The sequence below is a fragment of the Nomascus leucogenys genome, chromosome 10 (assembly GCF_006542625.1).
Source record: "Nomascus leucogenys isolate Asia chromosome 10, Asia_NLE_v1, whole genome shotgun sequence".
Classification (NCBI taxonomy): Eukaryota; Metazoa; Chordata; class Mammalia; order Primates; family Hylobatidae; genus Nomascus; species Nomascus leucogenys.
In genome coordinates this window covers 73,260,352-73,286,309 of record NC_044390.1, presented here as the reverse complement: position 1 = coordinate 73,286,309, position 25,958 = coordinate 73,260,352, and the positions used below count along the sequence as shown (strand labels likewise).

At 45.7% G+C, this 25,958-nt stretch overlaps 1 protein-coding gene across 2 annotated transcripts in view; it reads left to right on the top strand.

Moving 5' to 3' along the window:
* Positions 1-25,958, top strand: part of NUAK1 (NUAK family kinase 1) — a 78,609-nt gene that overhangs the window by 18,490 nt on the left and 34,161 nt on the right. The window contains exon 2 of one of the 2 annotated variants that reach the window (XM_003269960.4): positions 17,033-17,153. The exons of the other annotated variant lie outside the window; for it this stretch is intronic. Within the exon in view, the coding sequence (XP_003270008.1) occupies positions 17,033-17,153 (121 nt within the window). The remainder of the gene's footprint in view (positions 1-17,032; positions 17,154-25,958) is intronic. 2 annotated transcript variants of the gene reach the window in all.

The window sequence follows — 25,958 nt, the reverse complement described above, 5'->3', positions numbered from 1 at the left end:
TCATAGAAAGTTCTGCTGGGCAGGACTAGTGCTTCTCTAGACACTGGGTTGAATGAGGACGTGGCACAGACTTGGCCCCTTACCTTGCTTTATTAGCTCCATAGCACGCATTATGATCTATAAAGTATTATGTCTCTGACAACCTCGTTCATCACATTTTTCGTATCTCCAGTGTCTAGAACAGTTCCTGGTATGCACTAAGCATCCAGTAACGATTTTCAGAATGAATGAAGTTGCCTGAATCAGCATTGCTTTGCATGAGACTAACACATAGTGAGTCTTCAAACAAATGGAACACATACTTCTAGAGGTTTCACATGGAATGGATTCATCTGATATTTGTCGAGCATGGACTACAGGTTGGGTGTTATGCGAGGCTCTGGGTATATAGTGATGAGCAAACAGACATAGATCCTCTGGGTAAGGAGCTTATTCAATCCAGTGGCTCTTAAGTTTTCAGGGATGTAGGAATCTCCTAGGTGCACCTGTTAAAATATACCATCCTTGGCACTGACTTCAGAGAGTCTGATTCTGATTCAACAGGGTTGGAGTGGGACTCAGGGACACCTGAGTATCTTCTGCATTTTAACCAAGCAACTCAAGTGAATGTGATGGGGGAAGTCCATGGTCTTTTTTTTTTTTTTTTTTGAGACGGAGTCTCGCTCTGTCGCCCAGGCTGGAGTGCAGTGGCGCAATCTCGGCTCACTGCAAGCTCCGCCTCCCGGGTTCACGCCATTGTCCTGCCTCAGCCTCCGGAGTAGATGGGACTACAGGCGCCCGCCACCATGCCCGGCTAATTTTTTGTGTTTTTAGTAGAGACGGGGTTTCACTGTGTTAGCCAGGATGGTCTCGATCTCCTGACCTCGTGATCCGCCTGCCTCTGCCTCCCAAAGTGCTGGGATTACAGGCGTGAGCCACTGCGCCCGGCCTCGAGTCCATGGTCTTTATTTTAAGAACACAGCTCTGGACAATGGGAAGCTAGTTGCTGTATTCATTTGGGGATACACCACACCATTTTCTCTCGTCTATACCTTCTCTTGTGATAAATGGAGGGCTCCTATTTGGGCCTGAAACTTGAGGTTTCTTTTCTTGTTATCCAATCATGGAGTAATAATAATGGCAAACAATTACATAGCAGGAATTACATGCCAGGTGATAGTCTAAGCATGTCAGTCACTGACCTGAATTCATCCCCATGGTAACCCTAAGAGGTGAACACCGTTATCATCCCCATTTTTCAGGTGGATAAACAGGCACAGAAAACTAAGTCACTTGCCCATGTTTACACTCCTTGTAAGATCTGAAAATCCTGAACTGCTGTGATACTGCCACTCGTGGCCACTGGACTTGGGGCAGCTGCCTCCTGAATGCCCAGTGTGCCTTTTTATCCTTTTCTGCTGGTTGCTTGGAATCAAAGTTCCGGTATACTTGCGAAATGCCTGTTGAGGGGATTACCACGTATGGATGTTATGAGCACTGTTGGTCTACAAATATCCAGCCCTGCCCCCAAGGAGGTTAACTGTTCGATGGACATTCCCTTGGGCCTACTGTGCGCCAGCCCTGTGTAGTACACCCAGGCATAAGACTTGCACCTGGTCTAATGGAGGAGACAGAGGCACAGGCAAAGAATTTCTGAGAAAGTGTCACACAAGATAGGTTTTCTTCTAGATGGGAAAAGCAAAGCAAATCTTTAAGATTGGGTTTTCCTCACTTTTGCTGCTTGTGACTCAGTTTTTACATAGTTTTGCTGTTTCACCCAATAGGGGTGTGTGCGTGTGTGTGTGTTTTGCGTGTGTAGGGATCCACCAACCCGTTCTGTCAGCACTCCTGTTCATTCATGCTTTTCAGGAGGGATATTCCTCCCTCCCCACACCCCCCCACCTTTTTTTTTTTCCCAAGACAGGGTCTCGCTCTGTACCCCAGGCTGGAATGCAGTGGCACAATCTCGGCTCACTGTAACCTCTGCCTCCCGGGTTCAAGTGATTCCAGTGCCTCAGCCACCCAAGTAGCTGGGATTGCAGGCACCCGCCACCATGCCCGGCTAATTTTTGTATTTTTAGTAGAGATGGGGTTTTGCCTTGTTGGCCAGGCTGGTCTTGAATGCCTGGCCTCAAGTGATCTGCTGGCCTTGGCCTCCCGAAGTGCTGGAATTACAGGTGTGGGCTACCACGCACAGCCTCCCACCCTTTTTTAACCACTTAGAAAGACAAGAGACCCCTTAGAACTGAGAGCTGCTTCGAACTCCTGACCCACATGGGAGAACCTTGAAAAGAGAAGCCTGAAATGAGGAGGGGTTAACATTTAGAAACCACCTTGTGCAAGATACACTAAATGAGGCAGTTTACATGCATTATCTTGTACGGTCTTCACAGCAACTCTGTGATGGGGAGTGATGATCGTCCTCACTTTAGGGTTAAAGAAACCAATGCTCAGACAGAATGGCTGATCTGCTCAAGAAGCAAGAGAGCATTGGAGTTAAAAGCTTGGGTCTGCCTGACCCTGCTGTGGGTTCTTTCCACTATGTGGCTAGTTCTCAGGCCCGGCTGAGCATGAGAATCACCTGGGATCTTTTCAAAACACTGATGTCTGTACTTTACCCCAGGCTAACTAAAGGAGGCTGTCTGGGGAAGGAACTCAGGTATCAGTATTTTTAAACAGACCCATAGGTCACTGTAATGCACTGCTAGGGCTGAGAGCCACTGGCTAGAGCGTGCCCCCTCCTCCATCCTCGCCCCTGTGGGACTGGTGTGTCCGAAGCCATTGCACTGGACCTGGGCCGAGACCTCTTGCTATCTTGCATCATAGGCTGCCTGTAAATCGGCAGCTGCCTTGTTTTCCTTTTAGGCCCCAGTTGTAGTGACCTTTGACTGTCTGTTTATTTCAGGGAAATAATTCCATCCTGCGAAATCAATTCCCTGGGGGCTACAGAAGTACATTTGGAGGGACTTCTGTTACTGGGGTGACCTGAAATGGCTTCTCAGAAGAGGTGACAGCTGCTCCTTTTCTCCCAGCCCCCTTCTCGCTTTGCCCCCGACATCGTCCTCTGAGTCTCAGATTTTGAAGTTCTCATTGTGGTGTTTGTATTTGCACACGTCTCTGCATAAGGTCTATTTGTTATTATTGTAATAATAAAAATGATAAGAACAGCCAGCATTTTTGGAGCATATACTGGATGTTGGGCACAATATTGGGCATTTTCTCTGTGCCATCTCACATCACTTTGCCTTTCCTGGCAATGATGAGGGCAAATCTGAGTCTGAAATTGGACTTCTTATCCTTAGCAAAGGGCCAGTTGCAGTGGTGCTGTAAGTTTCTGGTCCTGTTGGAGGCCATGGTCTGTAGAGACTGCCATACTGGAAGCGGTAGACTTGACTGAGATGAGGGTGGGTAGTTGGCTCATTGTGTGGACCGGTGTGGGAAAAGCAGAGAGTAGCCCAACAGCCCCTAGTGTTCAGCCTGCCATGAGCCTCGGTTAAGGGAACGGAGAATGCTGGTTAATCGGATGCTTTGGTTAAGTGGAAATACTAACAAGTTATAATAGAGAGCTCGAAATATATTTTTCTCCAGATAATTGAAGCTCACCCATTTAAGAGCCAATCCTCTTAAACATTGTAGGCATTTCTTCAGGAAATCTTTCTCATCGGGATGCACACTTTCCTGCCTTCTTAAAACAAAGTTCCTTGAAGGTAGTGAAAACTTTTTCTTGATGAGTTTGAGAAAATTCTCCTCAATGGTCCTCTGTACTGTGTTTTGGAGTTCTCATGTCTGCTATTTATAATTTGTGTCTGTCATCTCCCTTATTAACTTTCATTCCTCTTTGTGACCTTTTTAAAAAATAAAATTCTTCTTTTCCCTTAGCGAAAATAGTGCATGCTCAATACCGAAAACTCGCCAGATACAGAAAAGTTAAAGATTAAGGGGAAAGTGAGTTGTCATGTCTTGCTTCTGTCAGTGAGGCTGTGTCTAGCAGCTTTCTAGTTCCATTTTTCCAGCTTCCCTACAGATTTTCTGTGACTAAGCTTTCCTCGTAATTGTGATAGTAGGAAAACTATGGGTGACCATCTGCAGGGGCTCTGTGCGTAGAATCCATGGCATTTCTCTAAGTGGCGTTTCTAAGGGCTTATTTCCCTTCCCCAAAGTCTTCAGGGCTGAATGGTGCTCCAAGCATAAAGTCGTGTTTTCTGGGTAACAAGATGAGGCACCTTGGAGTAAATAGGGCTGGTCGGGGTCACTCAGTTAGGATGTGGCTGAGATGGGTCTCTTGACTCAAGGTCAAGTGCATTTCCTATTTTGCTACCTCTTACCTGTGTTTTACACTACAGGTTAAGGGATAGTGGTTTTGGCAAAAAGAAGCTATTGCTATATTTGGATAATTAAAACCAGGAAAGACCTACCTTTATCTCAGCCATCTATGTTGCTCAAGTGACAGATTTTTAGATTTCTTTTTTGAGGGAGTAAGAAGTAGAATTTAGTCCCCTTGTTAGCATGCCAGACCCAGTCTCTGTTGGAACATCAGTCTTAGATTAATACTGAGATGGACTCAGAAACACACTTGAAAGCAACTTGCATTATTATCCTTACATAGCTTACATTTTATGACCTGCTTAAAGATGCAAGGAGCATAAATCTTGGGAAGGACGGTCTTATTTACTTGTTCGTCTTTTCTGCAGATGGGATGCTCACATTAGAGCTGGGCTGGCTTCAGATGTCTGCCCCAGGATATTTTAGCTGAACTGTATGAGTCCATTAAACAAATGTAAGAGTTTTTGGGAAAGAAGAGCAGTGTCTCAAACCAAATGTTTTACATGGAGAACATCTGGGGAATATTGGTATTTGTGTGTACAGTACATCAGAAAGCAGCTTGGCGGGGTTCCGCAGGGATGTTTCTGGCCTGTGGTTGCTGGATTTGACAGTTTTGTTGTAAGGGAATGGTTCTTATAAAGTATTGCCATCAAAGCAACGCTTGATCCAGGAAGGAGTGTCCTTGCTTAGCTGCACATTCAAATTGTTCTGATTAGCTCCCCAACCAGACCTTCCACGACATTTGAGCAATCTGCTATCTGAGCTAGTTTTCCCCCAAAGCTTTACACTCCAGAGAAAGGAAGCATCACAATGCCAGGGCTAAGAGTGTTTTCTTCCTTACCACACATTTCCATAGATTTGACAAATGTGGAAACAGGCGTGGTCCAGTGGAAGCAGCATTGGCCACCGGGTCCAAGTACTTGGGTTGAAACTTGGGTGGGGCCTTTGTGACCTGTGGAAACTTGGGGAGTTCTTGCTGGTTTCTGTTTTCCTCTCCTGCAAAATTTCTAGCTTATCTCATGGGGTGGTGGTGGGGGGCAATAAAATAAAGTGGGATGACCTTGTGTCTACAGGTGGGAGGCCATTCATACAACATGGTATTGCCTCCATGGATTTGTGGTCTTAGCCACAAGTACAGAGGCAACTTGGACCAGAGTGGAATCTGGGTAGATTGCCCGACTTCGGCAACTTGTAGATATTGGGCCAGGTTGGTGGTAGTGGGTGGATGGGTAAGAAAGGAATAATTCTTATACAAATTAAGACTTATGGTAGTCATCATTTTTGATAAAATTAAGCTCAATGAGTATTTATTGGAAGTCTACTACTGGCCAGATTCTTTCCTAGATATTGAGGACACAGAGGGAAACACGGCAGTTCCTGGCTTGCAGTCTCTGCTTGCTATGTCTAGGGCACTGACAGTGAATGACCTTCCTTTTTGTTAGGCTATATACTGACTGTCATTATGTCGCATGGACAGTGACAGGTAAATATTGTAGGTGTGAACATTATTTGGCAGAGAATGAGGCTGGACTTCCTGCACCTTTGTGCAAAGTAGGTCAGTGTTATCCTTACTGAATCCCTCCCCCAAAATGGGACGAAGCTCCACAATAATTTAATATTGCATTTTTGTGGTGGGCCCTGAAGACTACATTTCAACTAGTACCGGTCAAGTGAAATAGGCCCATTTTATGGAGGAGATGACTGAGTGTAAGGCACGCAGTATGAGAGAGAGGCAGCAGCAACACTGCCTTGGCTCTTTTTGGATATGGGGAAATGAATAGCTGAGCAAAGTGAGACTTGGTTTTCTGGTTTGAGTTGATTCTTATTTAGGAGCATGAGAAAGACACAGGGATAGAAATGGGGAAGCCATGCATGGAATGACTTCTCAGGAGGCCCCATCTCTGTGCATACACATCATGTGCCTGTGGGCTCCCAAAAGAACACTTTGCTGGGACAGTTCTTGAAACCTTAGAAAGAGCATCTCCAGGGCCAGCTCTAGAGTCATGTGCCTGACTGTTGGCATGGGGGAGGGTGAAGTATCTTGGTCTCTTTCAAAAGGCATCTGGGGGTTAGGAATAGTCCTCACAGTGAAGTCAGGGTGCTCCTCCCAAAAGGAGGGTGAATAGGGGCTGGGCAGGGAGGAGCCCCTGTGTCTACTGGCCTCTCCAGTTGGATGGTAGGCAACTTGAAGGGTAGCTCTAGGTCATGTTCTCTAGGACTGGATCAATGCCTTATCCAGAACAGATTTTCCAAAATTGCTTGCTGTGGAATTGACTCATTCCCACATCGTTTTAGGGACATGCCTGCCAGCCCCTGCCGTACAATTCTGCCTTTTGCCCACCTGGTCCCACGGAAAGCAGCAGGAACGCTGAATGATAGATGTGCTTTTGAAGATGGAAGTGGTTTAAATATTAGCTAACAAAAGGACTTCTAGTGGGGACAAGGCAGTGTGGCCTTGCTGGGGCCTTCGTGTCCAGAGGTTCTGATTCAGCTCATATTCATGTAACACCTACTATGTGCCAGGGACTGTGCTGATTGCTTTGTCAGTGTGCTTCAGAGGTTAAGAGTATGGTCTTTCAGCATATGGAGACCCAGATCTCCTATTTATTTATGTCCCTTAGGGCACGTTACTTAACTTCCCTCAGACTCAGTTTATATTCATTGAGAAGGCAGAAATAATAACGTTTTTGTAAGAATTTCATGAGTGAGAGGTTGAGAGGCTTAACAGAAAGGTACTGAGGGCCTGGCACATAGTGAGGGCTTGATAACTGGTAATTATTATGACTGCTAGCTGTTATTGTGAATCACCCCCAACCCCTCTGGAGTGGGCACTGTTATTGTCTCCATTTGGAAGATGAGGAAGTTCAGGCTCAGTGATTTTGGGACAAGAAGGGATTCCGCATTTGAAAGGTGAGCAAGTAAAAGAAGGCTCAGCGGCAGATGGCTGGGGTTTAGGTTGGCTGGAATGATGAGATGTCCCACTATGGTTTTCTGTTTGTCAAGGGTCCTTCTTAATACTTGGGCTCCATTTTAGCAACAGCTTTTTTGTATATACTATACATTAGGCACATGCTCCGTACTGGAGATGCCGTGGTGCATAAAACAGAAATGGTTTTCGTGCAAACGAAGCTTATGAGCAATGGTGAGCGAGGTTATAAAAGGGGACCCATATCTGCAAAGGGGTCATTGCAGGGGATCGGCCACGTCTGCAGCAGATGGATGCAGAGGAGTTGGTCAACCGAAAATGTTAATGGCGAGGACAGGATGTGGAGGATCCTGGCAGAGAAAATGGCAGGTGCCATGTCTGGGATGGCAGGGGCATGAGCACACTCCCCAACCGAGGGCACAACTTGGGTCTCCGAGATGACCACAGACCCCTGCCCCAGCTTCCTTCAGGGTAGGAACTGAGAGTTGAGTACTGGACAAGGCTCATCCCCATGATAGGATGGCAGGAAATGCTCGTCTGGGGCCGAACACACTCCTCTGAGCTCAGCCTGCGGTTTCTTGGGGCTGTGCATGTGCAATGAGCAAGAGCATCCCGGCAGGCAGGCTTGTGGAGCACTCATGAGGGAGATGACAAGCCTCCCGATGGATCTTGCAATGGGCTGGGGTGCAGGGACCAGCCTTTTAACTCTAGGAATAATGGACAATGAGAGCTTCTTTTGGAAGGGAAAAGATGCTTGTGAGGAGATAATGAGAGAGGCCTCGGGGGCTCCTGAGTGCTCTCTGGAGGCTTTGGGGGACGGACTGCAGCCTGCACGGTTGCTCCTGCCCTATCTGATAGGTCTCGTACATTGCTATAAATCAGTTTTCTAAACAGAATAGATTCTGTCTGGATAAAAATAACTTCTGCAGAATCTTCTCTTTCACTTATTTATAAAACCATTCATGATTAAAATATAAAATAAGATAGAAAGTCATGCCTCTTTTTTGCTTGTTGTATTTTACCATATTAAGAAATGAAGAACAGTTTTTTTAGTTCTGCTCACCTGGATCAGCTAAACTCAACTGACTAATTTCCTTTCCCTTTGGAAAACTAATTTTGCTTCTTAGGTCCTTGTGTTCCTAGCTCATTGTCCCCAAGGTTAGTGATTCAGTAGTGGCCTGAAGTTATCATTTAAAAGCAGCGTTTGCAATGAATTAAGAAATAATGGGATGAAAACTTCCCAAGTATGCATATTCATGGGTGATACTAAATCAGTCTTCAGAAATTGGAGGAAGGTTTGGATAGAACTGAACTGAAAACAGCGTTTCTGGTATAGCTATGTGAGGACAGACATTAGATGGAAGTGAAAGGCACCACGCTGCAACACAAGTCATGATTTGTCAGCACCCTGAAGAGTATCTGCCACTCCCATCTCGGTTTATTAATGATGCAACAGTTCTGGGGACTTGGCTGTGACTGGAGCCAGCCTCCCATGCAAATGCTGAATTTTTTTGTGGCAGTTTCAGCCCTGCTGCTCACTGTGGCTTAGTATTTGGTTAGGAAGGACCCCTTGCTCAGAGTGTTTATCCCTCCTGGAGTGGGAATCAGGACTCTCTTATTGCAATTCCAGTGCTGCTGATAACTTCATGAACTTGGGGCCTGTATGTACTTTAACCTCCCTGGGACTCAATTTCCCCATCTGTAACATGAGGAGACTGGCGTAGAGCATTCTAAGTCCTTACAGCTCTAACATCTACTCATGATAACAGTGCTCATTTTGGCTTCTGCCATGGGTACTATTTGCCTTCTCTGCCTTCCATCGTATACACAATCTGCCATGTTGCCACAGCAACCTTGTGAGGTTGGTACCATCATCATCCTCATTTGCAGGTGAGGAAACTGAGCCGGTGGCGTGATTATCCGAGTCCCTCTCCTTATAGGAGTCGCCTTGGCTGAGTTGCTGTGACTGATGACAAGCCCAAGGTGCAGATGCTGGATTTCTTAGCAGTGCTGGCTCGGGTTCTTCTGGGTTTGGAGGTTGATAAATAAAAGTTGCACAACCTTAAGCTTATCCAAGCCTTGTTATAAACAGTGTCAGAGTGATCAGATGCTACCAGTTGAGGCTGTCCAAGTTGTAAGCAACCTCAGCCCTCTGGCCCAGCCCTTTCTCTCCCTCCCCAGGGCAGTTGTAACCTGGAAGAAAAACAGTTGCACTTTAGAATTCTGATTTGGTGTTGCATTTGGCTTCAGAGACGTGAAAGTCCGAAAATAAACAGCTGCTTGGCAACTCCAGTCTCAGCTAAACAGCCTGGCATTTTCAGTCTTTCTTTGAATCTGATATTGCCTGTGTTAGCGTCTCTTGTGTTACCAGAGGCTTTTTCGTGCTCCAGGTTGTGTGTGTAGACTGTGAAGTAACCCATCCACACCCAGCTTCCCTGGCCTCACTTCATCCACAGGCCCTCCTTGGGCTGGGACTAGGGAGATACCCGTTGGAAGCAAACTTTCCATTTACCAGGGGTAAATTAATTCAATGCATTGAATTCACTGGGCCCCCTCAAGGAAGCCTGTGTTTAATTCCTCTCTGTATAAATGGAAGGTTCATTAATTTTCATCAGTCATCTAGTATGTAATATAACTGCTTCCTGTTTCAGCTACAGAACAATAGGTGTCGTCAGGACCACATTTACCCCGCTTTAAATGTGACTACCCTCAAACCTCAGAGTGCGGCAGAATCACCTGGGAGGCTGTAAAGAATGCTGATACCAGGTCTGCCCCCTACCCTGAACACCACCACCTTCATTCACTAGCTCTGGGACGGGCCCAGGAATCTGCATTTTAGCAATCAGTTTCCCCTTTCCCCCTAACCAGGGGATCGGAGGCAGGTGATCTGCTCACCACCCTTGGACAGATAGTGCTGTAGAGTCTCTGACTGTCCTTTTCAGGCTGGTTTGTGGCTCACTTTTGGCGTGCCCACCCAGCACGAACTTTCCAGTGGCCTTTTTGCTATTTCTTTGGTTCTTGCCTGGTCAGCCACGGTTTGTATCTTATGTTTACAAACCTCAACAAGGAGTGTAAATCTGCCTACGATTTCTTAGTCATTAATTCCACTTCCCTTGTGGCATCACCACTTGCAATAATGACATTCTTAGCTCAGTCTTTGAAGGGGAGAGGGGTGGGGGTGAGTCTTAGAGACCAAGGAATGACTGTCCCTGTAGATAAAAATGTCCCAGCCCTGAGGTCCTCCTGAGCTGGTCCAGGCCCAGTCAAGCACGAATCTGCTTTGTTTTTTATGTTCTGAAAATAGAATGCATTTTTCATGGCAGGAGAGAAATCAATATCATCACAGGAATCATCATCTCTTTTATGTAGAATTTTGAGAAATAGAGGTTTGAGAACCAAGTTACAGAGGATTAAATTTTCAGAACCTCTTACAAGATTAAAGGGCTGATGAGGGCCAGTGAGGGGATGCCACTCTTTGAAGGAAAAGCTCCTAGCTACACATGCCGCGCTCCCTGGCTTCAGTGCCTCGCCTCAGAGCCTGTTGATACAACTCTTGGCTTCCAATCCATTTCTTTCTGAAATACATTCATGTAGGACATGAACCAACAGGCCAAAGAGGAAGGGAAGAAGAGGCCCATGAGCCCCCAGGCAGAGCTGGCTTGGTTCCCATGGGGCCTGTTGCATCACAGCAACCTGCTGGGATGTTGTTCTGAGTTGGCCAGGCCCCTCCATAAAGAGCCGGGGGTCATTTAATTAATTAGGGGCTTTGTTTGCAAGATGGGTGGCATCACCGTGGTGACTGTCCTCGGCCAGAGGCTTTCTGAGTGAAAGCCACTTGGTGATCGTGGGAGCTTTGGACCGGTGTGGCCTCAGTGGGGCTGCCTTGCCCCACACTCTGTCCATCTCCCAGGCAAGAGCAGGAGCACTTTACGGCCTCCAGCTGGGCTTGGCTGCCTGCTCCTGCTGCAGGTGGCATTTGGGCTCCTAGGTAAGGAGAGATCCCCTGAGCTGCCTCTGACTTCGTGCCCTGCAGCTCCCGTGGAACATGCCTGGGTATGAGATCACACCTTGTGAATGGCAGGGAAGTTGCCAGCTCGTGTTGCTGGAATTAGGATGCAAACTTGTTCTCACTAAGTGATGCTAATGCCATATTTATGACTGTGTTTCTTCCCTGCTGCTCAGCCCTCCAGTCCCTCCTTTTGGGACCTCACATATGACCCTGTAAAACTTCATCTGCTTGGATGGGGGTCCATGTCACTAGGCTTTAGGGACCCTTTCGGATCCTACAGGAGATTCTATTCCCTGTGATGTTTTCTATTCATCCCAACTTTATTCATAGGCTTAAAAATCAGCAGCCTCTGGGCTCAAAATCTAGCTCCACTTTTTTTTTTTTTTTTTTTTTTTTTTAACAGGCTATGTAACTTTGGGAAATATTTATCTTTCCTGGCCTCAATGTTCTCATCTGTAAAATGGGATTGTAGGTAGGCTTAAATGAGATAAGGTCCACTGGCACATGATTAACACCTAAGAAATATTAATTATTGTTATTATTAAGAATATTGCCACTGATTTAAAAATGTTGAGGATCAAAGACAAAGCACTAAGACCTGGCTACTCCAAGTGTGGTCCCTGGGCCTGGCATCACCTGGGACCTTGCTGGAAATGCAGAATCCCAGGCTGGATACCCACACCTATGGATTCAGAGTCTGCACTTTTACAAGATGCACAGCTGACTCCTATTTGAGAGGCACTTCAAGAATACTCCTCGAAGGCCAGCTTATATCAATGAATGAGCATGCAGGGAGATGGTTGCAGAAGGAGGAGGGCAGGGGTTCTCGTGGTTAGAGCCTCGACGACATACAACCTGCCCAGACTCTCTGCCATGCCCCCAAGGCTGGTCCTACACTACACAGGTGTCCTCTCCATAAGACACCAGACACCCTGGGGCTGGCGGGATATTAATTTTAACCTGCTTTTGCCACTGTGCAAATGTGGGGAGGGGAGGATATGTGTGGGGGTGGAGAGGAGCCAAGAGACCTATGATATGATTTGCTGTGGGCTCATTACCTCTTAAGTGTGGTTTATAATCACTGCCATTCGGTGAATACTGTGTGCTGGGGCCTTTACTTACCTAGTTTCCACTCCTCACAACAACCCCAAGAAACAGGATTTTGTAACCCCATTTTACAGGTGAGGAAACAGACCTGGGAAATTTGGGCTTGCCTGAGGTCACCCAGCCGGTGACAGTCTGAGCAATTACTCTTCTACTCTGCGTCCCCCAGCCTTTCCTAGGTCACCAAGCTCTGAACACCCACAGCAGCCAGTGTGGGAGAGGATGCCCAGCAGGCCGCAGAGCAGGTGGTTTTTGGGGATCATTCAAAAAAGGAAAAACCTCCAGCCCTCAAGAGGAGGCTGTGCCTGTTGCATGTAACAGAATTGGCTGGGCTGAGTTTGCCTCTGAAACAGGCAGGCACTGCAGGGCGGGATTCACAGGTTCTCTGCACCACCAAACCTGCTGCTGCAGAAGGTTTAAACATTAAGCCATAGGGTGGCCTTATTTAAAAGCAGACCATTTTATAAGGCACAGGGTACTGTCTAGACTTGGGAACATTTATGAACGTGGCTGTACTGTGAGTCGGGCTCAAACACCTGAGTTCCCTCCTCCTTGCAGGCTGTCTAACTTGTGCAGGAACAAATGGGATTTTTGGGGGTGGAGGGTGTGTGATTTCAGACATTTGGTAATCTCTTCCTGCTGGGCCCCTTCCTTACCTCTGTGTTTCTTTGTAGATGTGAGAATTGAGGAAAACTGGAGAGGACGTTTCCTCTGCAATGCTGGGCATGTCTGTGCATTTCTTTGGTAGCCCTGGCCATGAGGGTAATTATGTAATTACTGGTGTGAGTTTTGCTTATTGCCCGTACCCTCACCACCCCACCTCCCACCTTGAGGGCTGAGCAGTCGCGCTGGCTCCCTCCTGTGTAGCCTGGTACATGGTAGGTTTTCAAAAAGAACAAGTGGATGAACAATCAAATTTCGTAAAGGCTGAAGTGTGAATATCTTGAGGCTGAGTTTTGATTTTAAGTAGGAAGATATTTGTGCCCTGTTCAGCTGAATGGTCAAAGGAGACAGTGTGGGATGTCGCCGGATGGAGAAATGCTCCTGGGATTGCTTTTTGGGTTCAAGGTGTTCATCCTCCTGTCTGGTTTGGACTCAGGAGCCCTGCTGATAATGGTGTGTGACCAGCTGATCAGATCTTCCTGATTTCAGATGAGGTTGCAATGTAAAGACCCAGGATGGAGATGCTCTTGTCCTTTATGTACTTTGGAAACATGTCCCTAAAACCTCCACTCACCATCTCTTGAGGAGCCAGGAGGAATTCAAGTTTGCTCTGAAAAAGAAAGGAAGAAAGGAAGGTTCTACTTATAGAACACTCACTCTGGGTTAAAAAAGACTGACACTTATTGAGCAGTTACCCCCTAGCCCAGGCGTATTCTTGAGCACCTGACATGTAATCCTCACCAGGACCTATGAGGCAGGTACTATTATTTCTCTACTAGATGAATGAGAAAACTGGCACACGGAGAGGTTATGTAACCTGCCCAGGGTCACACAGCTAGAGAGTGGTTTTAGCCTGGACTTAAAGCCATGTTCCTAAGCGTTATGCAATACTGTCTGTGCACTGGCTCAGTGTATCCTTCAACTTCCTGAAGCAGACACTTTTGCAGGAGCTGCATTTAGAGATTTTCTTTTTTTTTTTTTTTCCTTAACAAAACAACCCTCAAACAATATGACAATCATTCTTAGCTCCCTGGGTCCTATAAAAACAGGCTCAATATGCAGCTAATAAAGTAGTTGATGTGAAATGCTCCAGAGAAGATAAAATGGGAAGGGTATAGAGAGAGGGAGGTGGCCATAAGGGTGGCCTTATCAGCTAGAGGGATCAGGAAGGATCTCCCTAAGAGGGTGGTGTGAAGCTGAGGCTTGAATGAGAAGGGTGCAAAGATCCTGGCGTGTAAAGCATTCAGCAGGGTTTCTGCTCCATATATTAAGTGGCTAATGAATGCTGGCCATTATTATTAGTAGTAGTACTGCTTTTTTGTTTTGTCATTAACCGGCTGTCTGAACCTTGGATCGGTCTGCCACCACTCTGGGAGTAGAGCTGAAAGTCTTCCCTCCAGCCTTGGCAGGTGCACAGATGAGAGTGATTTCTAGCATTTGTCTCCTCCTGACTTCCTGTCACCCCTTTGAAACAGGGGAGCAGAATGCACCCTCTTTTACATTTTCACTGGAAAAGTCATTGTAGGAAAAGGGAAAATTTTTGTGGAGAGACAGCCACTATGCTTATTAACATTTATGGAGCCCTTTTAGTTTCCTCAGTGCTGGGCAAGGCTTGATGAGAATGTGGGCACTTTCCTTTTCACACCCAGCTGGAAGCATCCCCTGGTAATTGCACCGTGGGACCCTCCGCCTCGCTGGACTGTTAGGGGGAATCAGCAAGTGGGCTTATTTTCTTACCCTTTAGAATGTTGCTACCCTCCTCTGACCCTGCGTGCTGAAGAATTTATGCCTATTGTAACTTGACAATAGAGCCTCCTTGAGGCCAAGTTCAGCTTGCTGCATAATCAAGGGGTGGTTTCTACCCTGGCCATCGTTAGCTTATGGAGGAATGTAGGAGTTGTTCCAGCAGCCACCCACACCCTCCACAGCCTGTGTGTGTTCACTGTCTGCTTCCTCCCAGAACAAGGTCCCAGGATTACAGCCCTTCCTCAGATAAAATAAAGCCATCCAGTCATATCTTTACATTTGACGTAAGCAAAGGGAAGTTTTTCTTGCCCTATACTGAATGGGGCTGTCGTGAGAACTTGGGGTAGCTCTGAGTCTGGCTCTCTGCTGAAAAGGGGCCTTTAAGCTGGAAGGCTCATTCATCTCCATGCAGCCTCCTTCTCTCCAGCCATGGGTCTACCCAGGGTCGAAGGGAGGTGGAGCCTGCCCCTGGGTTTACAGCAGGGCCTCCTGTGTTTTTTATTTGTTTATCTATTCCTCTATTGCCTGTGTAGACAGACGTTAAAGAAATTCTTAATCTTCTTACTTTTATGCTTGTCTTGGCAGTATTATTTAACTGGGTTGGTTGCCCCCTTTTTTGCCCCAGTTCTGTTACCACTTCTCTGGTCTGAGCTTGCATCAATTAATAACATCAACCCTCCCCTCCCTCTAGCTTCTCTCCTTTCCTCCTTCCCTTCGTCTTTCCTTCCTTTTTTATCTACCTGCCTTGCCTACCTGCCTACACTAAATGTTTTCTCAGGTCTACCATATGCCAAGCATGGTGTTAAGGACTGGAGGTTAAATAAAGCAGTGAATAAGATCCCTACCAGTGTAGAGTCAAGTAAAGACACAAATGCTGATTTAATCACAACTGGGGTAAGGACTGCAAAGGAGAAATCCCGGGAGCTGCTAGTCAGACATAACCTGTCTTTTGGGAGGTCAGCACATAGCAAAAACAGTCATAACAGCTACCCAATTCTTGTTGAGTCATAGATGGACTGATGTATTTTAGAAATGTTTCCGTTTGTAGTGCTTGGTGGAGAGCTGTTGGTACAAGTCAGAAGTAGCATGTGCTCCTAAAAGTGAATATATCCCTGCTGAGGCTGGCTGGGGTTGACTGTGTGATAGGCAAGGTGTGGCCATGGGCTGCTGATAACGAGGACTTTCTTTGCTCCAGATAACTCTATGCCTTTATAATCCAGAAGGATGGTTTAGCTGCCTTTCCCCTAGGAAAGTTTACCTGACCTCCACAGGTGAGAGTTGAGGTCACAAGAGGACCAGCCTGGAAGGGAACTAGGCAGGCTTTCTGATCTGGCAGCAAATTGATTGGTGGGCTTCTTTGTTACCCGTGGATACTCCCTTCCTGAAGTAGTTTTTGGCCCCCTTAGAGCGAATCTGATTAAGTTACTGACCAGCTCGTTTATGAGCAAAGATGAACCCACTGGCAAACACACTTTTCCTTATTAGGTTCCTATTGTCATTCATTGCCTTTTTCTCGGTGTGGTGTGTTTCTTTTGAGTAATTGCTCCGTGTGTTGGCCCTGGCAGGTCTCTGCAGTTTGGATTTGCAACATTGGCACTGAGCTTTGGGAATTGACAGGCGCCGGGCAGGGAGATGAGCTGTCGCTACCTTTGTTTTACCCTGATTTGTCTCCAGAAGAGCCCTCTGGTCATACCATGTGCTATTGAAGGTGCCTTGGGCAAGAGGAAGGATGTAGGGAGGAATTCGCTTCTGAGCCCTCGCGTAAACACAGCACAGCCTGGAGTCTTAAAAGCCAAGGCTTGAGGCAGAGCTGGCCTCGAGGTTGGCCAGGCAGTAATGATTTTTTATAGCCACTGCTGTGGCAGCTGCACAGTGGAACTGAGTGGTACCAATTTCACCTAACCATGTTTAATCATCAATACCCTGTAAACTGAACTTGCCTTTTTTTCTTTTTTCAAAGCATCAGGGTTCCTCGAGTAAATGACTCTGGCCATGTTAAGCAGCCTCTGCTTTATGAGAAAACAAAAACAAAACAAAACAAAAACAAAAACAATACCACCATCACAAATCCCAGGCTGTCAAAACTTGATGTCTTCTGTTGCCGGGAGAAGGGTGTTTTTGCTATGTATGAAAGACATGACAAGGGGATATTTCCAAGCTTTGTTTTGGTTATTGTCGGTTCTGCCAACAAGTAACATCTGTATTTATTTTCCAAACTCCCCCAATGGCTGATTTGCATCTGTTTAGTTCTCTGAATAACATTTCATTTCCTGACTTTATAGGTTGCTATAAAATCCATTCGTAAGGACAAAATTAAGGATGAACAAGACATGGTTCACATCAGACGAGAGATTGAGATCATGTCATCTCTCAACCATCCTCATATCATCAGTATTTATGAAGGTCAGTGATTTTTTTTTTTTCACCCTTGTATCAGTTACCATTTCTCATACCATGGGGCTTGCCAAGACTTTGAGATAATTGCCCTTCTGGGCAGAAGCCAAGTATTTTTCCTCATGATGCAAAAATAGTCGGGTGTTATCTCTTACTTGGTTACCTTGAACACAACCAGACACATGAGTGCAGCTCATTTTGGTCATAAAATGTCTCTGGCGGATGCCTTATTCTGTCTTCTTAATTCCTTGGCAGTTGCTAAGCAACCCACCTTATTGAAAGCCAGTCTATGAGACAGCCCTGGTTTCTGAAAAATGACAGTTTGCTGGGTGACCAAATAACAGTGGATACATTGTAAATGTCATTCTCCAAAGCCAGTCGCTTTGCTGGTGGTACGGAGTTATTCCAAGTTAGGTTCTTTGAGTTAGAAATTAACCCTGAGCAGGTCCAGTAAGCACCAAGAAAGAGGGTTGGTGCAGCAGATGCCTTATACGTGGAGCCCAAATTGTGTTGGTGTTTGCAAAAGAGCAGCGTGGGGAAAAGCTTCTACAACCGCTCAGGCTTCAGTTCAACTCCTTGGTCCTTCATGAGAAGAAATGGAGAGAATAAACCGCCCACAGACTATCATTTATCTTTTAAGACCCTGTAAATAAATTACACAGCAGTATGTGTTTATCGTAGAAATGATTGAAATAGAAATGTTAAAATTAAATAATTTCTGTTCTAACTCCCAATTTGATAAATAGCTCTCTATCCATATCTCTATTTGTATCTATTTCTCTGTATCTGTTTGTGGTTTTTGTCCAGTTAGATCTTGCTATTTAAACTATTTTTTAGCTTGATTCTTTTTTCATTTGTTGTCTAATGCATCTTTTCTGTATCAATAAATATTCCCCTGTAAGGACATTTGAAAAGGTTTTATAGCATTCTGTTTATGGACATACCATAATTTATTGAATTTAATTTCTTTTGCCAAACATTTAGGTTGTTCCAAATTTCTGGTTATTATAAACAGGGCTTCACAACTCTCCTTGTGCATCATTTTGACATTCATTTCTGATTATTTTCTTATGAAAATTTCCCAATTTTGGTTTTACTGAGTCAGAGTGTTTCCCTAGAATATTTAAAAATATATGGCTGAAAAATGAACTTATTACCAGGTGCGGTGGCTTATGCCTGTGATCCTGGCACTTTGGGAGGCTGAGGCGGGCAGATGGCTTGAAGTCAGGAGTTCGAGACCAGCCTGGCCAACATGGCAAAACCCATCTCTACTAAAAATACAAAAAGTAGTCAGGTGTAGTGGTGCGTGCCTGTAGTCCCAGCTACTCAGGAGGCTGAGGCATGAGAATCACTTGAGCTAGGGAGATGGAGGTTGCAGTGAGCTGAGATGGTGCCACTGCATTCCAGCCTGGGTGACAGAGTGAGACTCTGTTTAAAAAAAAAAAAAGAAAAGAAAAATGAACTTATTTTTAATTTCTGGTCAGATTATAAGAAGTTATCAGTTTGGGCTAAAAGGAAACCAACCAGTGGTGCCCCTAAAGTTTTTCTGATAGTTTTCGTTTTTCATCTGGTTCCCTGATCTTTTTTTGCCATTCTTTTCTTCTGCTGCTTCTATTTTTGCCTCTTATCTAGAGGTAAATGTTGGTAATATACTTCTTTTATCCTGGTCATTTGAAGGCTCATTTTTGGAGCCCTTGGTGATAGGATTTTTAAGGGAAATTTTTATCCATTCCATCTTTTATTTATGTCACAAACACCTCTTACAGTGCTTCTCAAAGTGCCTAGGCTAGTGGCGTCAGCGTCACTTGAGATGATTAGAAATGCAGATTCTCAGGCCTCACCCAGGACCTCTGAATCTGAAACTCTCTGGGTGGGGCTCAGCAATCTGTGTTTTAACAAGTTTGAGAACCACTAGTCTACTGAGTGTCTACTTCATGTTAAGCACTCTGTTCAATGAGGTTAGAAATTTGAAGCTGAATGTGATATGGACCCCACACTCAAGAAGCAACATAGATCCCACACTCAAGAAGCAATACAGGCCGGACTCGATGGCTCACGCCTGTAATCCCAGCAGTCTGAGAGGCCGAGGCAGGAGGATCACTTGAGGTCGGGAGTTTGAGACCAGCCTGGCCAACATGGTGAAACCCCATCTCTCCTAAAAATACAAAAATTACCTGGGTGTGGTGGCATGTGCCTGTAATCCCAGCTATTTGGAAGGCTGAGGCCAGACAATAGCTTGAACCCAGGAGGCAGAGGTTTCAGTGAGTTGAGATTGTGCCATTGCATTCCAGCCTGGGCAACCAAGTGAGACTCTGTCCTAAAAACAAAAACAAAAAACAAAACAAACAAAAAAAGAAGCAATACAAGGCAGTATGGAAAGAGTGCTATGTAGTGTAGATGTAGTTTGTTCTCACTCTGCTATAAGGAACTGCCCAAGAGTGGTAATTTATAAAGGAAAGAGATTTAATTGACTCACAGTTCTGCAAGGCTGGGGAGGCCTCAGGAAACTTACAATCATGGTGGAAGGGGAAGCAAACATGTCCTTCTTCACATGGACAGAGGAAGGATAAGTGCCGAGTAAAAGGGGGAAAAGCCCCTTATAGAATCATCAGATCTTGTGAGAACTCACTCACTATCACGAGAACAGCATGAGGGTAACTGTCCCCATGATTAAATTACCTCCCACCGGGTCCCTCCCACAACATGTAGGGATTATGGGAACTACAATTCAAGATGAGATTTGGGTGGGGAGACAGCCAAACCATATCAGTAGACAAGTAAGCAGTATATTCTGGGACCATGTTCTGGAAGCTTGGAGATTGGAAGTTTTCATGGAGATGTGTGGCATTTGGGCTGGGCCTTGAAGGAATTTTTTGATGGGGGAAGAATTGTGGAAAATAGAATTCCAGGCTGATAAGATAAAATCTGAATATGCCCGGTGAATGAGGGGAATTTCTAGAAGTTGGAAGTGAGTAGAGACAAAGACACAATGTGGAAGTGAGTTTCGTTAAGCTCCATAGGCCATGGTGAAGGATTGACCTGTAGGGTGTGGACCCATCTGGTCCTGTGCCCTGTGAACACTATTGTGTTTTTGGGATTTCTTGGCCCAGAGCAGGAGCCTTCTTTATCAGGAAGGCAAAGAGAGTGCATTCCCAGCATGAAGGTTCCAGATTCTTTAGTTTAGAGGCAGTCTGTGGTTGCTGGTATCCCACGTGGAGAAACCCGACTTCTTCACCAGCACCATGCCTTCTCTGGCCTTGGGAATCAGACAGGACGAATGGAGAACAGGAAACCATCCCCCTGGCACAGAGAAGATCAGAGACAAACCTTAATGGAAGAATATTTAGTTACCAACGTGAAGTTGGCCTCAGTAGAGACCGGGCTGGAGGCTTTAAGGAGAAGAGAAGCCCCCAAAGCTCTTGCTTGTCACTTTAAAGATGCATAGCAGTGTGAGGAAGGTCTTTAGGTTACTAGAAATAATTTCTATCAAGGCCTCAGGAGGGAGCTGGGGCTTCAATTGGTGAAACCCTTAGGACAGGTTTTAGGGAGTTAGGGAAGACTTGAGGTCTCACATCAGGAGATCTTGAGCTTCAGCCCCCAGTCCTCCACTGTGACCTAGACACAACACTTGGGGTAAGATGGTAGGCTTCTCAGTGCCTCAGTAATCACATCTATAAAATGGGGATGACCATTCTAGCTCTGTCATGGGGTTTTCAATAGGATTAAATGGCATGATACCTGTATCTGGTAAGCTCAAAAAAGATAATTATTATGAGGACACTGTAATCATCACAAATAGTTCATAACGTGGGGTCCATTGACAAGGTATTTCATGGATGAGCTGCAGGGATCTGTGAATCCCTTGGAATAGTATGTAACTGTGCTGTCCAACACAGAAGCCACTAGCCACAGGTGGATACTTAAATGGAAAATAATTAAAACAAAATAATTTAAAATTCAGTTCCCCAGTCACACCAGCCACATTTCATGTGCTCAGTAGCCACACGAGGCTAGTGGCTACCATATGGGACAGCATAGCTACAGAACATTGTCATCCTCATAGAAAGTTCCGCTGGACAGTGCTGTTATATAATGTTTTATGTGCTGTGCGCATGAGTTACTTTTTTCTGACAGAGGGTATGTAGCTTTCATCAGACTCTCAAAGGCATTCCTGAGCTCAAGTAGGTTAACGAGAACCCAGTGCCTCCAAATGTTTTGTGACCTACAGGGTATCATGCAAATAAAAGGTATTGTTTTTATCCAGAAAACTCCCGGGGTCTTACATGTGTCCTTTTTCTTTCTTTTAATTTCTTAGAGCTCTCCAGTTTCTGTTCTGTTCCCTTTCCCTTCTCCCACGCAAGTTCTGTTTCTCCCACATCCACTAAATAACTGTGGAGGAGGGCAGCTCCCCTCCCTTCCCTGGGGGTTGGGAGCAGGAGATTGCCAAGGCTGTATTCCAGCTCCTACACCTCTCACTGGGAACCACAGTCCCAGGATCCCATGACTTTATCTGCTTTCCTGCCCAGCAGGACCCAAAGATCCAGCGCTGAAGGTGAAGTTAGACATCCTGCCATCTGTAGAACTCTTCATAGTTTACAAAGGTCTCTCCCATCTGGTCTCCTTTTATCCCCACAGCAAACCTGTGAGGTGGGCAGGCCAGGGATTCTCATTTTGCAGTTGTGGAAACTGAGGCTCTGGAAGGTTTAACGACTTGCTGGATGTATTAGTTTGTTAGGGCTGTCGTAAGAAAATACCATAGACTGGTGACTTAAGCAACAGAAATGCATATTCCTACAATTCTGGTCTGAGTGTGGTGAGGGAAGGGTCTGTTCCAGGCTTCTCTCCTTGGCTTATAGATGGCCGACTTTTAACTGTGTCTTCATACGTCTTCCTACCACATGTGTCTGTGTCCAAATTTCCTCTTCTCATGAGAACGCCAGTCATATTGGATTAGGGCCTGTGCTAAGGACCTCATTTTAACTTATCTCCGTAAAGACCCTGTCTCCAAATGGGGTCACATTCTGAAGTACTTGGTGTTAGGGCTTCAGCGCCTGAGTTTTTGTGGGGATGCAGTTCAGCTCATCACACTGGGTGTCACGGCTACGTGGTGACCCTGACATATGGGTCTCCTGGTCCCCTTTGTTTTCTTGCTCTGTCGTGCCTCATCCCTGTATTTCTGATCCTGTGTCTTCTCTTGCTGGCTCTGCAGGCCACCTCAGCCTGGCCTTTTCCATGCTGCCCCTGCCTGCCCCTGCTGCAACCTGGGGGCGTGGTGGGGGCAAGGAGTGTGGCAGCAGTGGTGGTGGGACCCCAGTCTGTGAGCCCATCTGCTGGTCTCCCTGCTACTCACAGAACGACAGGGGAACCTTCTCTCTGGAAGCCAGTTGGTCGACAGGCCAATCAAGAGCCTTAGCTCGGTGCAGAAATGCATTAATTTGCTTAGAAAGAAATTGATGCTAAGGCACCAAAGTGGCTATTTGGATACTAGCCAAATGAGTAGAAGCTGTTAAAGAACTTGCCAATGTCTTCTTTAGCAAAGATCTTTATGATTAAAATAAAGAGCCAAATGCTGACACACATAGTGACAGCAACAACAACAACATCAACAAAACAACAATAGCAACATGACAATGCAATGATATGCCTAACCCTGTATGTTTAGAAAGTGTGGGTTTTAATGAAAGGAAGCCATCATCTTGAGCTGTACTAACCGGTGATATTGAAATACTAGTTCTAGAGAAAAAGCGATTTATTCATTAACAAAAATGCTAACAAAGTGCTTACTATGTGCCAGGCCCTATTCTAGGCACTAGGAATACAAGGGCCAATAAAACAAGCTCCTGTCCCTCTTGGAGCTGCCATTAGAGAGAGGAGACAGAGAGTCAACAAAGTGAACAGACCAGGCGGTCCCTTTAGGACTGAGCCTTGAGCTGAAGGACTTTTGAGTAAGTGGTTATTGAGTAAAGACCTGAATGAAGCAGAGACTAAACCCTTCAGAGTCCTGGGAATTCCATACAAAGGGAACAGCATGCGCAAATGCTCAGAGGAGAGAAGGCGCTGGTATGGGTAGAAGAGACAAAGGATCTGGGAGGTTGGCAGGGGTGAGGAGAAAGGTAGCAGGAGAAGGAGGTGGAGAGGGCTAGATCTGGACCACATTGGCCAGAGGAGGGAGTGTGGATTCTCTATCAGGAATGATGGGAAACTGCTGAAAGGAGGAAGTAGCACTTTTTGATTTATACCTTTAAAATAATACTAGGGCCGGGCGTGGTGGCTCAGGCCTGTAATCCCAGCACTCTGGGAGGTCATGTTGGTAGAGCTCAAGTGAGGTATTTTTGGTAGTTCCTCTGGCCTCACTTGAGCTCAAGAGTTCGAGACCAGCTTGGGCAACATGGTGAAACCCCGTCTCTACCAAAAATACAAAAAATAAGCTGGACGTGGTGGTGCATGCCTGTGGTCCCAGCTACTCAGGCTAAAGTGGGAGAATCACCGGAAGGTGGAGGTTGCAATGAGCCAAGTTTGTGCCACTGCACTCCAGCCTGGATGACAGAGTGAGACCCCATTTCACAAAAATAAATAAAATAAAATAGTACTAATAACAGCTAGGAGTTATTGAGTGTTTACCTTAGGCTAGGAGGTGTGCATGTACTATCTCACTTAACCCTTGTATCTGGGAAATATGAAATGTTAAGATCCCTATTTTATGGTAAGGAAAATTCAGCTTTAGAGGCAAAGTCCATTTTCTAAGGTTACCAACTAATAAGTGGTGGATCCAAGAGTTGAACCCAGGCAGCAACACTCAGAACTCAGTGACCCCGATACTAACCAGGTCATTTGGTGGTCTGCAGAGACCCCTAATTGGAGGGAAGTATTGTTCTAAGCCCTGCGATATGGAGAATTCCCAGTCTTCATAGAGGTTACTGTCTTACATATCTGACAGCATTCAATCCTAGCTTTGCAGGCATTTTAGAAAATACTTCTGCCAGCATCCGAGGAAGAAGGTTGGGGTTCAAATCTGTGAAGCTCATAGGTCAAGTGTTTTCTAAACTGCAGAACACCATGAAAATTTGATTTTTATATAATCACAATACCCCCAGGCCCATAAAATCTGTGACTTCACTGAAGCGATGCTGCTGTTTGCCAAATCTCTAAAATAATTCCTTTCAAATGTGTCTTTCTTGAACCAAACCCTGGGGTTAACTCTCCTGTTGACCTGTGGGTGAAGGTGATTAACCCTCAAATTTGTCAACTCTGTGTAAATACAAACGTAACTGGCTTCTAATGCTAAGTAAATAAAAGAGGATAGACGTACGCTTTTCAGTATGTGATACTAAGGAGAGCCTAATCAAGAGAAAAGAAAGAAATCTCTGGCACCATCTCAAAGAGGGACCCCTGTTTCCAGTCAAAGGAATTCCATTCTCTCAGCAGGGAGGTAATTGACAATATGGAAAAAACAGCTGAAAAGGAAGTGCCCACTGGAGCTTTCAACTGGGTTGCCTAGGATGGAAGAGATAAAAACAGTTTTTGCCTGAGGTTCTGATTTCAGGACCGAAGTTCAAACATCAAAGGCGCACTGTCTCACCCCCACTTCCCCTTTGAAAGCCTAGGAGAGCCGATCTGCGAAACCACTGAGAACAAACATCTTTAGCATCCCATCTGGTAACAGTCCGGCATATAAAATTGAAAAGGTGGGTGGAGGGGTCGGGGAGATTCGGCCCGTGACTTCCCTTTGACACCCTTGGTTTTGGTTTCTGGAAATCTCTCCTCTTGGCCATGCAAGATTGCATCTCTTTATGGGTTCTTTGCATTGTGATACGCTGGAACTGGCCAACCCTTTCATCACTTCTCCTATTTTAGGTAAGGGTGATCCTGGCTTTCTGGGACAAAGTAGGAAGCCTCTTTGGCATTTGTTAGCTGTGATCTCTCATCCGTTGGAAGTGTTTCTTCAACTTGAAAAGAAATGAAATAGACAAACACGTTCTTTGATAAGCATTTGAATCTCATGCCCCCACCCTGTGAGCCTTAAGCATGCTGCCCACGGGAAGATAAGTTATAATAAGTCTGTATTCTCAAATATTCTCTGAATTCCCACCATGAAGACACTTGGTATGAGTGCACTATCAGTTAAAAGCTCCTCTCATCTTACTAGAGAAATTGCACTACAATATGCTTTTGCAAGCTACCTGTGCTCCCTGAGATCTGGACAGGTCTTTCTGGGAGGAGATACCACTCTTGGCGAAAATCACTGCTCTAAAAATCCAGAGAAGCAGAAGAGAAATCAAGAGACAGGGGCTGTGGAAAAGCCTGTATTCCTTATTGTACACGGCATCGCCCCCAGCCCCCACCCTGATCCCCAGCTCGTGGCCAGGGTCAGTGGGGCTTGTGTAAGATGTTTCCGCAGAACCCAGCAGAGGTCCTGGAATCAGAAAGTGTTGCTGCTCCATCCTGTGCCCCTGGAAAATCACCTCTTGAGAATGGCAGGACCCTGGTAAACTGCTTAATAATGCATTTGAGCAGCAGTTCTCAAAGGGTAGCCCCAGACCTGCTGAATTGGAAACTCTTGGGGTGGGCTACAGCACCCAGAGTAATCATTAGCCTCCACGTGGCTCTGATGTACACCCAAATTTGACAACCCCACTGTACTATAAAAACCCCTCCATAGAAGGTTAGAGCAAAACCTTCCAAATAATTGATTCTTGTTTCCTTAGAAACAAAAGCAGGGCTGTATTTCTAGCATCAGTTACTTGGAAATATCTACAAATAGTTTATGTTTCTCTTCTCAGACACAACTGTGCTACTCCAGGGTTCTCAGGCAGG